Genomic DNA, 17,788 nt, shown 5'->3' on the forward strand with positions numbered 1-17,788 from the left:
ATTTGTTCTCCATCATGCCTGGCATAGTTCAAAGCATTCATTTGTTTCTTTCTTTATCCAGGTGTCCTAGAAACCTAACTGTCTGTGAGTTTGGTCCTTAGGCAGGTTTATCTTGATGTTGGCACTTTCAGCTTCAAATAGTGCTAACAGTGCTTTTAGGCTACGCATGGAGTAGAAAAGTGTTGGTCATCTTTTTGAGCTGTGGTAGAGTTAAGAATACTTATTCTGTGATAATGAATTTACTAAAATACCGAGCAGTCAGGCTAGCATATCTATAACTCCTGAAGCTGACTTTCTAAAGTAAATTGTGATGAGACGAGAGGTAAACTGTTTTCTCAGCTTGTGAGGATGTGCTGGGGTAGCACACTAGTAGGAACTTGATTTTTAGAAATAAAAAATGGTGTGAAATAAGAAACACTTTAAAGCATTTAAAGTTTGGGGCCAGGGATTACTGACCCATCTGTTTCTCAAATAGAAAAGCAAATAATCAAGCGTTGAAAGGTTTTGGTGCATTTTTAGACTTCATTTACTCTCAAATTAAAGTATATTGAAATGCTGCTTCTCTTTAAAAGTTAATTCTGAGACAGTGGGTACAGTCTTGAAAGTTTAGGACTGATTTGTTTGAAAATCAAGGAAAAAGGCTAATAGTAGGTAGTCTGAATGGGTACCCAGAGTCCAGGATACTCCATTATCCTCACAAGTACAGTTCTCAGCAGCAGATATGGTATGCTCTGGTTTCTGCTATGTGAGCGATTCCCTCTCATGTCTACCTCTTTGGGGAAATAGTATTTCCTGTATTTCACCCTGTTGGCATGGTCCTAGTCTCTAGTTTAGTTTGGTCTGGGTCATGGGTATATTGGCACTGGAAAATGATTCCATGGAACGTTTATTTATTGTGATTTGTAAAAATTCAGAATCTTGTCCTTTCAAAATTTTGTTTGAGTCAAACTCCTTTTCTGTGCACTTTTATTTAAAGGAAGTTACTGTTCATTTAATACCCACCAAATACTAAGTGGTACCAGCACATACATTAATTTAATCTTCAGGAAGATGTGTTGTTTCTAATTTTACAGATGGGGACAAGGAGCCTCAGAGAGTTAAGTAACTTGTCAGGTTCACAGATCTAGTAAATGAGAGGTCCGGGATTTAAATCCCTACTCTAAATCTTTTTATGAATCCATGTTTTTCCTTCTGGCAGTATATTATGTTAAGACTGGTAGTAGTTTTCTAGGTCTAGGCACTGGATGGATGCAAATAAAAGATTTACTTTTGAAGAAATTAAAAAAAACTAATAGACAAGGCGTATTAAAATGTTTCTATTTTGGGAGATTGTGAGGTGGTGCTTATACGAGAAGAAGAAACAAAACTGGATAAATAGTGTAGTTTTTTTCTCATAGCAAAGCTTGGGAAAACTAGAACTTCAGTGGCTTGATAGGTGTGCATATAGGTACTTGGTAAAGAACCCCTTAGTGTGCAAGACAGTCAGTAGTCATAGTTGTCTTCTATAATAATAATGCAAATAATTCTGTGCAGTGATCCATGGAAACATTGGATTCTAATACTCTACTGGAATGGTTTATGATAATATGTTACCAGCAAGTGCAAGTGTGAAACTTGAAGTAAATAGCTATAAGGAGTAGGGATGGGTGGCGGAGGTAGTAAAAATACAAGATAGCAGTACTTTCTGTGTGAAACCAGACTTATAGGTGTATATTAAAAATGTGGAAATTTGGGTCAGCACTGAAAACCTTTCTTCAGCTTTCACAGTTATAATTTATAAAAATGAATGCCCTTGTGTATGAAATTCTTCTGGCCTGCGCTGCCAGAAGTTAGGGTGTATGTAATGCTATATGGTTGTCAGATTATAAGAGAATATCTAAATTAACTCTGCATTCCTACAATGAATTCTAGATGGGTGATGTATTAAAATGTATACCACCTAAGTACTTCTAATTTTCCCTCGAGGCTCTCCTTAACACCCACTTTTGCAGTGAAACAGTTCCAGTTGTATACGATGCTTCTGGTATGGCTTTTCTGGTAAGAGCTGTAAGGTAGAAATTGGGTCTCATACTTATCTGGACCTTTGAAATGAATGGGAATTGACATCCTTATTTTATCTCACAATTGTCTCTATTAGAATATAGTTAAATGCTGTTCATCTAGGTTAATCAGAAAAAGCATGCCAGGGCAAGCATTTTGTTGTTCAGTCACTCAGTTGTGTCCGACTCTTTGTGAACCCATGGACTGTAGCACGTCTGGCTTCCCTGTCTTTCACCATCTCCTGGAGCTTGCTCAAACTCACGTCCATTGAGTCGGTGATGCCATCCAACCATCTCATCCTGTGTCATCTCCTTCTCCTCCTGCCTTCAATCTTTCCCAGCATCAGAGTCTTTTCTAATGAGTCAGCTCTTCACATCAGGTGGCCAAAATATTGGAGCTTCAGCTTCAGCATCTGTCCTTCCAGTGAATATTCTGGATTGATTTCCTTTAGGATTGACTGGTTTGATCTCGTTGCAGTCCAAAGGACTCTTAAGAGTCTTCTTCAACACCACAGTTGTCAGGACCATGATCTTTTAGGGGAAGCATAGATCATTAATAACCAACAAATATTTATTATAAGATTTACTGTATGAAAATGACAGTGAATCTTTAAGATTTGTATTCCAATAGCTGTGACTACTTCTGTCAGCAATTTCATTGTCAAAGAGTCAATTGGATTGGTTAGAATGTTACCTGCTCTCCTTTCTGCTCCCCTCTCTCCTTTTACAGTTCTCAGTCAGTAACTGAGTACCTTGAATCCTAGAAGTAGAAAGGAAGGAAAAAGGGGAAAAGGAAAGAAAGAAAATTCTGTGACTATGCTTGGATTAAATGAATATCTAGAATATCTAATTTGAATATTAAAAATAAAGTTCTATAAGAAGTATATGAACTAGTAAAAACTCAGATAATTGAAAATAGTTAATTCATTTAAGTTAGATTTATTATCAGTTACCTTTAATTCTAGTAGCATATTCCCTGGATTTAGATCACTTGAGTTTAAATTCTGCCTTCTGTATTTACTAGGTGTGACCTTAGGCAAGTTTTAATATTTTTTAAATAAACATTTTCATGCCTTGGTTTCCTTTTCTGTAGAACAGGGATAATTTATGTGTGTTACCTAATTGTAATTGTTTTGAGGGCTGAGATAAGATATGCAACAGTGCTCAGCAAAAGGAACTGATACTTTCTAAACATCTAGCAAATACTATTTATGTATCTCTTCAATCATCTCTTCAACATCTATCCATCCATCCATAGCTGTTCATCTGTCTGTCCATCTATCCATCTTTTTGAATGTTTTTAACAATAGATTGATGATTTGTTTTCCCACAGAATATGTAGAACTTTTGAAGTATAAAATGAATTTAATTGACCAGGGGGTGAGGGAAGAGGAGAGCCCTGAAGAGTCAAGTTATATGCAGAGATCTGGAAGTTTTACTTTAAATCCTCCAGCTAAATGAAAACCCTAAATTTATTTCCACCAGTTCATTTAATAAAATTTATATAATTAGGCAAATATTTATAGAGTGTTTTCTTTGTGTAAAATGTGTACTAGCTGCTGTGGGAATACAGAGAAGTCTAGTATTTTGTTCTTTCCTTGGAAAAATTTGTAATCTGATTTGGATTACTGGCTCAGGTGGTAAACAATCTACCTATAATGCAGAAGACCTGGGTTTAATCCCTGGGTCAGAAAGGTCTCCTGGAGAAGGGAAGGGCTACCCACTCCAATATTCATGCCTGGAGAATTCCATGGATAGAGGAGCCTGGTGAGCTGTAGTCCATGGATTGCAAAGAATTGGACATGACTGAGCAACTAATGCATAAAAATATAATTATAGTATATATTTTAAAAAGATTGTTTAAGATTGTATTGTGTTGAATGGGTTATAAAAAATAAAATTTCAGGGTATTTATTAGAAGTGATTAGAAGATGGGTGGATCTAGTTATCTGGAATAGGCTCAGTTAGTTTCCTAGTGATAAGAAAGGAAGGCTAAGGAAATAGGGAAAGACAGGCAAAGCAAAGGCTGGGAGGTAGCAATTAAGTGAAGTCTGAGTGTATCAGTCTACAAGAGTAGAAGGTTAAAGTGTAGACTACTAGAAGATAAGCTTAGAAAGAATGATTGGATCTGGATGGAGGGCCTTGAATGCCAGAGTCAGGAGTTTGGACTTTTTCTGTCATCAGAGGAGAGCCACTGATTTTTCTTGATCAAGAGAATGGCTTAATACTGGGGGTGGCAGTAAGACTGATTTGGAGGTGGAGATCCTGAAATTAAGGATATCAGTTTACAGTCTGTTGTAAGAGTCAAGGTATGAAGTGTAATAAGGCCCTGTACAAAGGTGATCACGAGTATGGTAAGAAGGTATGAGCGTGAAAAACATTATTAAGAAGAGTTGATGGAACTTAATGACAGGCTGGCAATGACGAGCAAGGATAGAAAAGAGGAGATAGATTTGGTGTTCATGTTTTGAACTTGGATGATTCTGAGCACGATGCTTCCCTGGGTGTGAATGAATGGGGGGGGGGGTGGTGTTGAGGAAAAAGAATGAATCTAATTTTTTAAAAATTATTTATTTGAAAAAAAATTATTTATTTGTTATTTTTACTGTACTGGGTCATTGTTGCTACACATGAATATTCTCTGTGTCAGACCGAGGCGGGCTACTCTCTAGCTGTGATGCACAAGCTTCTCATTGTGGTTGGTGGCTTCTCTTGTTGCAGAGCACAGACTCTAGGGTGAGCAGGCTTCAGTAGCTGTAGTACACGGGCTTAGTTGCCTTGCAGCATGTGGAATTTTCCTGAACCTGGGGTCGAACCCATGTCCCTGCATTTGGCAGGCAGATTCTTTACTGTTGATCACCAGGGAAATCCCCTATGAATCTAATTTTAAGTTTTGTTGAATATGACATAGCAAGTACATCTTGGCATAATCTTGATATACTTTTCTAGCAGTCATTTGAGGATTGTTGTATTTCAGGGAGATGAGAGAATTCATTATTGGGAATATAGACATAAAAGTAATAATTTAGATATCAAGGAATGAGATGTTTAATAAAAAGGATATAGAGAAAGAATAATATATGGGTTGGCAGCATTAACATGTGAGTGGCATTTTCTGTGATTATAGAGATACCTTAATTAAAAAAAAAAACACTATTTTCTCAACTCTCCATCCTTAATTTCCCCTCACTCTTTCCTCCCCAATATTACCGTTTATCTGCAATGTGTTGTGCAATATATTGAGCACTGGGGATCCGTTAATAAACAAGGTAGTCATAATCCCTATGCTCATGGAATATATAGAATAAACTTAAAAAAATGAAATCTTTTAATGTTTTCTGTTTTCCTCCACTTATCTTAAGCTTTTGGTAACATTTATATAAGCATTTGTTTCCATGGGTCTAAAAGACATTCTCTGACATCAGATTTGTCTTCTTTTTGTGGACACTTTTTATTATTATTATATTGTGAGGAATATTCTGTAGGATCATAATTTTAGGAATATATTACTCATCACTGATGTTGAAAAATACTGATTGAACCACATGACCCCCTCCCACCTCCTGCCACCCTCTTTGCAGAGAGGTTTTTATTGTGTCAAGGTTATAAGTAAGACCCTTTGAAAAAAGAGCTTTTTGGCAAGATGAAGGAAAAAGATCTTTGCTTTTAGAACAATCTTACTTCTCACATTCAGATTTCTCTTAATGATATGAAATTTATTTCTAATTATAATAAAACTTGTAACTGGACTTTAGACTTTCCCTTTCTCCTATTTCTTCTATCTATATTCTGCTTTTAATTTTGCCATGAAGTCAACCCAGTACCTTCATCTCACCCTTCTCCACTGTTTACTAATAAAACAGAGGAATGGTGGCCATTTCAGGTTTATAAAGAATGAAAGTATCCTTCTATGAAATGATCTGTAAATATCTGAATTTAAATGCTGAGATTCAAGCTCAGGGAATCATATGTTGTTGACAGTTGCTAATTCATTACACTTTCACTCTTTGCTGTGCTTCCCCTTCTCTTTTACCTGATCCATTTTTGATTTAGAGGATTATACCTGAGATTATTTAGAACAGAAGTATCAGGTAAAAAAGGAATATCAGTTCAATTCAGTTCAGTTCAGTCGCTCAGTCTTGTCCGATTCTTTGTGACCCCGTGGACTGCAGCACACCAGGCCTCCCTGTCCATGAACAACTCCCGGAGTTTACTCAGACTCATGTCCATTGAGTCAGTGATGCCATCCAACCATCTCATCCTCTGTCATTCCCTTCTCCTCCTACCTTCAGTGTTTCCCAGCATCAGGGTCTTTTCGAATGAGTCAGTTCTTCGCATCAGGAGGCCAAAGTATTGGAGTTTCAGCTACAACATCAGTCCTTTCAATGAATATTCAGGACTGATTTCCTTTAGGATGGACTGGTTGGATCTCCTTGCAGTCCAAGGGACTCTCAAGAGTCTTCTCCAACACCACAGTTCAAAAGCATCAATTCTTCGGCACTCAGCTTTCATCACAGTCCACCTCCCACATCCATACATGACCACTGGAAAAACCATAGCCTTGACTAGATGGAACTTTGTTGGCAAAGTAATGTTTCTGCTTTTTGATATGCTGTCTAGGTTGGTTGTAACTTTTCTTCCAAGGAGTCTTTTAACTTTATGGCTGCAGTCACCATCTGCAGTGATTTTGGAGCCCTCCAAAATAAAGTCTGTCACTGTTTCCACCATTTTCCCATCTATTTGCTATGAAGTGATGGGACCAAGATGTCATGATATTAGTTTTCTGAAAGGCTGAAGCTCTATACAGTCAGCAAAAGCAAGACTGGAAATATCAGATATTATATATAAAATATATTTTTCTGATAAAAAGGAGGACATTCTTTTTTATTAAAGTATAGAATTGATTTACAATGTTGTTCTAGTTTCAGGTATACTGCAAAGTATATATGTATATATGTATGTGTGTATTCTTTTTGGTTTATTTTCCCTTATTGGTTATTACAAGATATTGAATATAATTCTCTGTGCTATACAGTAGGTCCTTGTTTATCTAGTTTATGTATAGTACTATGTGTATACTAATCCCAATCTCCTAATTTATCCCTTCCCTGTTTCCCCTTTGGCAGCTGTAAGTTTGTTTTCTATGTCTGTGAATCTATTTCTGTTTTGTAAATAAGTTCATTTGTGTTGTGTTTTAAGATTTGACATATAAGTGATATCATATGATATTTGCCTTTCTCTGCTGACTTACTTCACTTAGTCTGATTATCTCTAGGTGTAATGTATGTTGCTGCAAATGGCATTATTTCATTTTTTTATGGCGGAGTAATATCCCATTGTATGTATGTACCACATCTTACTTATCCATTCCTCTGTTGATGGACATTTAGGTTGCATTCATGTCTTGACTATTATATACAGTGCTGCAATGAACATTGAGGTGCATGTATCTTTTTGAATTAAAGTTTTTGTCTTTTCTGGTTCAGGAATGGGATTTCTGGATCATATGGTAAGCTCTAGTTTTAGTTTTTTAAGGAACCTCTATACTGTTCTCTATACTGGCTGCATCAATTTACATTCCCACCTTTTCTCCACACCTTCTCCAGGATTTATTATTTGTAGACTTTTTGATGATGACCATTCTGACCAGTGTGAGGTGATACCTCATTGTAGTTTTGTACACATTTTTTTCTAATAATTAGCAATGATGAACACGTTTTAATTCAAAGAAGGACATTATTGATGAGGAAGAAAACTCCTATGTTAGGAGTGTTTTGAAATGGAAAGATAGTTTTTGTCATATTGGAAAGAATAATGTAAATCTGAGTGCTTTAAACTTTGAGTTAGATATAAAATCACTTTAGCAATACCTTTTAAAAAAGCAGTTTGGCTGGAGCAACATCTATATTTATATAGATTACTTAGGAATTTTCAGCATGGGGGAAAAACATGTCAAATTTTCAGGGCTTTAACGCTAACCCAGCTTTGGGTTACTGAAATCACTTTCATAGTGGGCCAATCTGGCCACCAAATTTGGATAAGAATTCCAGATGCTGAGTGTCTCAGCATAAATAAAAATTGTGGACATGTACTCAGTGTTTGGTTATTTTTGTAAACTTGGATAGAGATAGATACTAAGTCAGTTTTGTGAGGTGAAATTTTGACCTCGGAAATACAAATCACTTTAGAAGACAATAATAAGGCATAACACTTTCATTTTTAGGAAAAAATAAGACAAAAGCTTTTGAAGTTTGAATAATACCTGTCTTTTTCAACCTGCTGAAAGCTTTCTAGGCTAGAGAGAAATATCTGAAAGGGTAGTTTTTATAATGGTCCTACTGCTAATATAAACTTAACATTATCAGCAGAGATGGCACTGATAACAGTTTGTAAGGCCTTATGCTCTGGAAAGTTGCAGTGCTCTTGTCAGTATTTGTATTCATTTTTTATTAATTGGTCTTTCTTATTGTTTTCCATTTTAATTTACTGTAAGACTAATAAATCTTGTTCTTAAATAACAGATTGCATCACAGCATTCAGCATTAAAATGCACTCCTTTTTGGGGGAAGCCAGATAGATGTGTTTACTCTGTAGAGAGATTTAGATTTGATTTTTTGTTTTCTTCATGGTAATTATGTTTGCACTTTGCTGATCACTAGTTGTGCATTATTACAATGGAAGGTGACAATTTGATTGTCTTCAATTGGAGAAACAAGTAATTTTATATTCACTAAGCTGTCAGGTAACACTAACTCACAGTACTAAGAGCTCCTGGCAATGTGGCTTGGCACCTATATTTAACTGCTTTGATGCTTGTGTAACCTCTGCTGAATCAGAAATACTTTGCCTGCTGGAAATGGTTTTCAGTGTTGTACAATGAGGTTTTCATTAAGTAGACAAACTGAAAATGAACTGCAAAGCCACTGTTGTTTCTCTCCTCCCCTTTCTCCTTGCCCCTCCCCCTTCTCCTCTCCTTCCCCACCCTCGCCTGTTCCCCTCAGGCTTCCTCTTCTTCCTAGTCTTTCTCCTCTTATTTGATAGGAACCTGAAGTTTATACCTTATTTCATTACATGAAATAGAGAAATTGCTGGCTTGCTTTATTTAGCTAAAGGAGAACCTCAGAGATTAGCTTTCTTACATAATTTTGCTCACTGATACCATTTGTGAGCCTTCACTTTTTGAAACTACATAGTATCAGTGTTCATTTTTCTCTTTTTTCTGGCAATACTGAAAAGTGAAAATAGAGGTGACAGCTTCCTACCTACCCTTTCTCTCTGAGAAGTTATTGTTCTGGTTTATAATTTTATTGATAATTGGATAAGATATCCTATAATTGGGCTTTCATACTTGCAGATTTGTTTCAAGCTGACAAAGACATATTTGGTATTTACTTTAAAAACTATGGTTCTCATTTCATGTGAAGAGGAGATTCAAAGTGAATGTATATAAATAAGTTCATTTTACTATTATTTTAGACAGCTTTCTTTCACTCAAGCCAAATAGAAGTCTTTCACTTGAGGGATAAAATCATTGTGTGTGATTAAAATCCTCTTAGTAAGTATATTTATAGTAGCCATTGTTTGGTTTTTCTCTTATTGTTAGGTGACTGATTTTATTAATGTATTCTAGGCCTGGCTTTCCAAAGCAAAGATCTCAACAAGTAATTGGTGGATTAGCTTTGAGAAAAATTCAATATTATTTCTATCAAGCAAAAAGTATAGAGGTTACATGAAGGCAAGTTGTTTTGATCCCAGGAAGAAACTGGATACTCAGAGACACATGTAATAATTATAGGTTTTCCATAGGCAATCCGTCAGGCAGGCCAGTCATTAGGCTGGTTGCCTGCCTCTTCCAGCAGATACTAACCAATTAGACAGAGGTGGTTACGTGATGTAACATTATCAGGAGAAACAATTCATGAGTCAAAGCATTCCAAGACATATGAGCTGTAGTCCAAAGAACAGTCTTAAGCTATATAAAGTGACAGCAATATTGTCAGCTAAATATAAACTCTAGAAACACAAACTTTGATGACTTGAGAAGAATCTGTTCCAGGTAGTCCCTGTTTTGTAAGAACCTCAGAAGGCCTTTGAAGACAATTTTGGAGCTTTGGTGTGAAAAATTAGAAGCCTTAGATAAGTCAAGCTCCATTAATTTAAGCCCTTTCTTAGACATACTTCAAGGGCTTCAAGCCTTTTTCATTTGCCTCATCACTACTGATTTGACAGCTAACTCAAATTAGTGAGTTTTCTTCTAGCAGATATTGTCTGTATACGTTACCATATATATTCTGAAAGAGCCACTACAAACTTTAAAAGATAGGTTTATAACTCTCCAGGGTAGTTCTGAAAGCAGTAACCTTTTTCATGGAATTTTCTGATTTGCTTTTAAGGAGATAGAAGAGGGAGAAAAAGCTGGCAGAAGCATAGGGAAGTTTGGAGGTAGAGTGAGGGACAGGTGCTAGTGCTGGATAAAACAATGCAGAGAATCAAAAACAACCCTCAGGCTCTACATGAGTGAATTGCGGGTGGGTGGAGAAAAGTTTAAAAAGGTTTGTCTTAATTTTAATGTCTGAAAAGGAGCCCTCCCTCGGCCTGTCCCAATACTTACGGGTGGAAATTAGAGGTTCAGAAAGAGGGTTTTTAAATCACTCTTTGCCTTAGGCTGGGTGGACTGGCATCCTTTGTAGGGGTTTCTGGGTATTGTGCATTTTGGCAACTGAACATATCTGTTACTCATGCTCCTTAAAATGAGAGGCACTGTGTTATATTTTTGGAAAATTAGTTGTTTATTTCTCAGTATCAAATCAATTGCAGCATTAAATTAACAGTGAAGTATGTGACTGAAATAAGTCTACCTTGGTAGCCTGGGGCTGAGTTGCAAAAATAAATGTGAATGTTGGCCTGAATTTTTAATTTTTTCTTTAAATAAACCAACTATTAAAATGTTGCTTTATGTTAAAAACAGGGCTTCTTTTGAGTAAATGTAGCACACCTAAGAAATGAATGCCATTTGATAATAACCTTAGAAGTAATGAAAACATTAAAAAAAAACAGGTTAAAATATTGTTCTAATAAATTCAGTGGTTTCTTTGGATAATTATGTTAGTCCCAAATGATAGTATTGAAGTGAATTTTTTCCAAGCAATGGTAAAAGGGAGAAAAAAGCAATTTCAAGTGACTGTGCCTTATGAGAAAGTTGTTTTAAAAATTCCTAACTTTTAGACATAAAAATGACTTTAAAAAATAGCACTACCAAATAAGAAAGATTTAAAGTTCTAGAGAGCAAGGTTTGTCTGAGATAGAATACTTAATGTGTAGATATCCAGTCCTCACCATTTTACCCAGTCTTGGACCAGCTAATCTTGATTTCTTGTTAAAGAATATAAAATAAATTTACTGTCTGAGTAGGTTGATAATGGTCTAAGCATTCAGATTTTATCCTGGAGTTTTGGAATAAAATAATAATCTTCCTAGAAGCACTCTTACTGGCTTCCTAGAAAACTTTATCAATTACTGGGGCCTTTATCTCCTACCATCTCATTTTCAGAAGTCTAAGCCCTGAAGTTCTTCCCAGTGGCTGGCATCCTGGGAATTCACTTGATCTGCTGGGCAGAGACATTTCAAACTCGGGGAACACATGATGGGAATTTAGTTTTATGTGTCCCAAAGATATGTAATTCTCTTTGGAGATTTTACTTGATAATAGCTATGCCCCAGAAAACCATCTTGTTTAACCAATGTGATAAGTTGACAATGTAGTTTTTCTCTCTGATTATAATGTACTCTGTGTAGTCAATACACTGGTACCATGTGAGTGTAATTTCCTCTTTTATTTTATCTCCAATGCACTGTATTATAAATAAACAGTTAAAAAAAACACCAAACAAATCTGTTGCATCTCCTTTTAAGATTGTACCACTGTAGACACTTGTTCTAGTAAAGTAGAATTGGGCGCATTTGATTGCATTTAAATTTTTCATGCTTCAGCAGTTTGGCTGGGAGCACAGTAAAGAAAAATCCCATGAGCGAGGATAGTTTAGAATAATAGAACTTGATTTTGTGTATTATAGCGGCAACATTTGTGCTGCTTTAGTTAGGGTTGTGTCAGCACTTCCATTATAAACCCCTGTTTTCAGGGGGTATATAGCTAGGGAGTTTTTTTTTTTTAATACAAATTAAAAAAACAATTCATTTGAATGATTTTTAAGTTATAATAGTGCAAAAATAAAACAAAGTTAAGTCACATAGAAATTGACCATTTTCACAAAGATTTGAATTCTTTTGCTTATTAGTTGTATATGAAAGTGAAAGTGAAAGCCACTCAGTCGTGTCTGACTCTTTGTGACCCCATGGGCTATACAGTTCATACAATTCTCCAGGCCAGAATACTGGAGTGGGTAGCCTTTGCCTTCTCCAGGGGATCTTCCTGACCCAGGGATCAAACCCAGATCTCCCGCATTGCAGGCGGATTCTTTACCAGCTGAGCCACAAGGGAAGCCCATTAGTTCCATCTGGGCAGCAGCTAAAGTAAGATACTATTCTAATACACTATGGGGGTGGAAGTTTTTGTAATGGAAAATTACTGATATGAGGATTAAAAATAAAAATCAGCATCCCATGTGATATTTTAAAACATTAAAGCAAGTGTATATTTGATCTATGAGTTTCTAAAGAAGAGTAGCCATGTGCAAAGATTATAGTGAAGGCATTACCAAAAGTAAAGTATCTCTGCAGCTTCCTCAATACAGTTTAGTTGGTCTAGTGAAAGGGAAAGCTAAAGTAAAGAACTGAGATAAATGAGAAAGTAATCGGAAAACTGAAGGATTCTATAACAAAATACTTGTGCAAAAGTAATCAGTAAATTGAATCTGAGACATTTAATTTAAGTAAATCTAAGACATTTAATCGGAGAAGGCAATGGCACCCCACTCCAGCACTCTTGCCTGGAAAATCCCATGGACAGAGGAGCCTGGTGGGCTGCAGTCCATGGGGTTGCTAAGAGTCAGACACAACTGAGCGACTTCACTTTCACTTTTCACTTTCATGCATTGGAGAAGGAAATGGCAACCCACTCCAGTGTTCTTGCCTGGAGAATCCCAGGGACGGGGGAGCCTGGTGGGCTGCCGTCTATGGGGTCTCACAGAGTCAGACACGACTGAAGAGACTTAGCAGGAGCAGCAAGACATTTAATAAACTTCATTTAAAAAGAATTTGTGCACATTTTCCTTTTAAAAATGCAACAAAATCACCATCTAAAACAAAAATCTTTAACAAAACTATCAGTAAAAGACAAACCTGAAATAAGCCCAACAATTTTATCAAAAGGAAATGTCTACAATGAGGCAATACCTAGCTAAAAGAACAAGTCACCTTTTTTCTCTGCTAACAACATATTGAGAACTATAGAAACACAAGAAATTAAATAAAATGTGATATGGAAAGTATTCTTAGAACAAAAACTGTTAATTTCTTTCCTAAAGGGAAGGATTTTGACGTTGAGTAAGCCTTCCTTGGTTGTTAACTATTATGGTCTATCCATTTCTCTTCTTTGTCCCTTAATGAAGTTGGGAACTGAGGATGAACAGTCAGATTTAATATAGCTCTTTGTTGGCAGCCTATATTTTATTTGCAACCCTGATACACATTTGTATTTGTAGGTGCAAATAAAACACAGATTGTGTGATGTTATAAATTGATAGCTTTCCTGAATGGTCACTGGAGGAATCACCAGAAGACTGTTGATGAAGTAGAGGTGAAGCCTTTCCTCACTAATTGTATTCAGCGTGTAATTTCTAAACTTCCCTCTGAATTTTGATTTTCAATTAACACTCCCCATTTGAAGATAATTTTCTATTTAATGTAATTGCAGGAAATAATTTATTGGCTGATTAAGACTGAGGGCCCAGCCTTCCTTAAGAAAACACTCTAACAAACCAGCCTTTAAACTCAACCCATGGCTTTGGACAGATTTCATCTATTTTTACAGCTGCATGGTTGTGTTTAATTGGGATTGTGCACTATTGTTCACTGGTGCAGTTTATAGTTGAAATTATTCTTAAGAGACTTTTCATTTTGGGTTTTGTGTTGTGATTAATTTATACTAAACCAACAATCACAGATATTGCTATTGGAAGGAGCCAAGTCACTTTATAATAAGAGGATGTTTGTTGGGGAACTAAAGTCACTCTGAGTTTTGGATTCTGACTTTCAATTGTATTTAGCTGTTTTAAAAAGCAGCAGTAAATTCATTCTTTTGTCTTTAATGTGAATGATTACATTATTGGTACTGTTATTATCTGAACTATGAAAACACTCTTGTTAATGGCAAGCTCTTGATAAACTTGCAGAACAGTTATAATTTGCCTGGTTTTACTATAGTGATTATGAGGCTAGTGAAATAAGTTCTAGATGATTCTGGTATGCTAAGAAGCATCCTGTGGTATCATTTTCTGTAAGTTTATATACATTTCTCCACTTGTCAGTATTGAAAGAAATTAGTCAAGGATAGTCTTAACCAATTCTTTGATATAGTACTCTTTAGAACATTTCACCTTTTTCTCCTCAAAGGAAACATAGATATACTTCTGTACTTTCTTTTCTCCATATTATTTTCTAGTATCAAGTCTAATAGATTATTTTTTTACCATTTATACAATGATTAATAAAGTAGGTATCAGCATTTTAATATGTTTCAAAGCACTTCAAAAGCCTGTAATACTTTTATTTAGAACTGTGCATAATTAGATTAGCTGATCTTATATTAATTTTTTTCACTGTAGGATACTAAATCTGAGCCCCCTCATTAATTGTGAGAAATTTAGCATTAGCTGTTAAATCCTATGTGAAACATGGGCTGCTACATAAAAACTACTGTTTAAATTGGAATTAACTTAATTATTTTTCTTTGCACTTGATATTTCCTTCACTGCAATATTCATGAAAGCATGTGACAGATTTGTAAATTTAACTGTTAATCTCAGATTTCTAGACCCTTTAATCAGTATTTATTTGTCTGTAGAAACAGTACTAGCAAGTTAATGATTTGCTAATTTGAAAAATGCTCATGTGGTTTCCTATGTTAACTGATTTGTGCATTTTTTAAAAAATGGTATGAAATCAATTAATGTTAAAGAGCAATTAAGGTGGAGATTTTATTCCTTTCGTTACACAGCAATTTTAGAGCTAAATAAGCTATAAAACAAAAGCATTGTAAAGTTTTAGAAAAATATTCAGTTGCCTCTTCTTTTAAGTTATAAACTTTTAGTGACTTTATTTCTAGTACAATAGCTAAGAAAATCATCTTGATAAAGAAATATTTTAAAAGGTTTGAAATTCTGTTTAATAATCATGATTTTCTGATTGTATATGAAAGTACAGAAAGAAGACCTTGTGTTGATTGTAGTTGATGTTTACTTGTAGATACATAGAGAATGTTCAGTAATTGTTTTTGGGGTTTTGAAAATATTATGCATAGTAAGCACTTTACTGGGTTTCCCAGATGATGTTAGTGGCAAAGAACACCGCCTGCCAATGCAGGAGATACGTGAGACAAGGGTTTGATCTCTGAGTTGGGAAGATCTCCTGGAGGAGGGCATGACAGTCCACTCCAGTATTCTTGCCTGGAGAATCCCATGGCCAGAGGAGCCTGGTGGGCTACAATCTGTGGGGTTGCAGAGCCAGACATGACTGAAATGACTTGGCATGCAAGCACTCAGGCATTTTACTATGTTCATAGTAGATGCTTTGAATCTTATATATACTTTCTAATATAAAACAGAGGCATAGTTGTTTCATGTACTCAATTAAAATGTCACAAAATTGCCTTAAGAATAATCTAGCACAATCATCCACTCAATCAATATGTCACTTAAAAGTTTAGTTATAGCAGTTGAGACACCTTGAAGGTCTTTACAAAAAGATCAGGTTGGCACTAGTCAGTGTTAGGCCTAGTACTCATTAACATAAGGTGTAAACTAAAGATGTCTGGACCAAGTTTGTTTAGGATTTTCATCATAGATTACTTTCTCTCCTGATTATATTTTCTTACATAGACTTCCTTTGTTTCTATGTAACGCATAAGAGAAATTTGGATGCTTGTAAATTCATTCTCCCAACTGGTTCATCTGCTGTTTATTTTTTCTTTTTTTTTCCATTTTTTTCTATTCATTTTGTTGTTGTTGTTGTTGTTGTTGTTGCTAGCCATCAACTGAATTACTCTTAATAATCTAGTTGGGAGAACTGAGAGGAAAATGCACACATACATATACTATACATTATGAAAACTCATTCCATAATACTTTCATTTGTGGATTGGTAAAGAATAAAATGTACAGCAATTACTGGGAAGTTTGTTGAGTTAAAAGCAAAGAGGAAAGTGAAACAGATAAACTAAGAATTCTTTTTCAGTGATTTAGATTAGATCATAAGTATTTCTGAAGTTAGAGAAGTTTCCTTTTCTTCTGAATTAGTCAAATATAAGTGATGGTTTATTCTTTTGTCATTGACAGTCCTTTTAAAAATCCATGCTGTTTCCTTGTTTTGTAGAAGAATGTCTTCCAAGCAAGCCACCTCTCCATTTGCCTGTACAGCTGATGGAGAGGAAGCAATGACCCAAGATTTGACCTCAAGGGAAAAGGAAGAGGGCAGTGATCAACATGTGGCCTCCCATCTGCCTCTGCACCCCATAATGCACAACAAACCTCACTCTGAGGAGCTACCAACACTTGTCAATACCATTCAACAGGATGCTGACTGGGACAGTGTTCTGTCGTCTCAGCAAAGAATGGTGAGCTTTTAAAATCTGGCCACTGTCCCTAAACGTGTCTGTTATTATGGGCTCATTACAAATATGTGTTTTAGAGAAAGCTCAAAATTTGTAGCATTAGAGTTATTTGTGTTCAGGCCTTGGTGGCTCAGATGGTAAAGAATCCACCTGCAGTGTGGGAGACCTGGGTTCAATCCCTAGATTGGGAAGATCCCCTGGATGAGAGCATGGCAACCCACTCCAGTATTCTTGCCTGGAGAACCCCGTGGAAAGAGAAGCCTGGTGGGCTACAGTCCATGGGGTCACAAAGAGTTGGACATGACTGAGTGATTAAGCACAGCATAGCACATGAAAATAGCCACCATGTCTATTATTAATATACTACTAGTTAGTGGGGAAATTGGAAAATGGTTTGTGGTTTAGATTTTGTCCATTATTAGGTCAACTTGCCAAAAGGGATTTAGTTTAATTTTGAGGAAAATTTGGTTATCTTATCCTTTGATTCTCTGTGTTTAAGATAGTGAACTTAATAATAACACAAAATAGGTATGATCCAATAAAATGTGGTCGTGTATTAATATGGAAAAATTATAATAAGCAAACATACCTATGTGAATGAGGTCATAGAGTGAATACATCTTCAGTAAGGAAATGCAAGTATTTATCAATTTTAACAGTCATTCTTGATTAATAATAAAGCTTTTCTCACTTATGTGCCTACATATTAATTTCAAAAGGACGTGCAAAGCTCCTAAGTATCATTCAGTCAAATTGCAGGATTTTGCCCTAAAGGTAGAACAGCATCAAATACATGCAATGTATTAGCCTACTTTCTCATGTTAAGTTCTACCTGTAACCATTAAAACAGGCACCATAATAAGTGACATTACTTATCTAGTTTAAAGCAAAAGTATTCAACTTTTTTAACATTTAGAACTGAGTGAAATCTTAATATATTTTATTAGATTAGGAATTTTAAACC

At 35.6% G+C, this 17,788-nt stretch overlaps 1 protein-coding gene across 50 annotated transcripts in view; it reads left to right on the forward strand.

Annotated features, from left to right (window-relative positions):
* Positions 1–17,788, forward strand: part of SOX6 (SRY-box transcription factor 6) — a 715,111-nt gene that overhangs the window by 281,346 nt on the left and 415,977 nt on the right. For all 50 annotated transcript variants that reach the window (XM_069554258.1, XM_069554268.1, XM_069554273.1 and 47 more), the window contains one exon: positions 16,587–16,827. In XM_069554258.1, coding sequence (XP_069410359.1) covers positions 16,591–16,827 — 237 coding nt within the window. In that variant the 5' untranslated portion in view covers positions 16,587–16,590. The remainder of the gene's footprint in view (positions 1–16,586; positions 16,828–17,788) is intronic.

This window comes from Ovis canadensis, chromosome 15 (genome assembly GCF_042477335.2).
Source record: "Ovis canadensis isolate MfBH-ARS-UI-01 breed Bighorn chromosome 15, ARS-UI_OviCan_v2, whole genome shotgun sequence".
Classification (NCBI taxonomy): domain Eukaryota; kingdom Metazoa; phylum Chordata; class Mammalia; order Artiodactyla; family Bovidae; genus Ovis; species Ovis canadensis.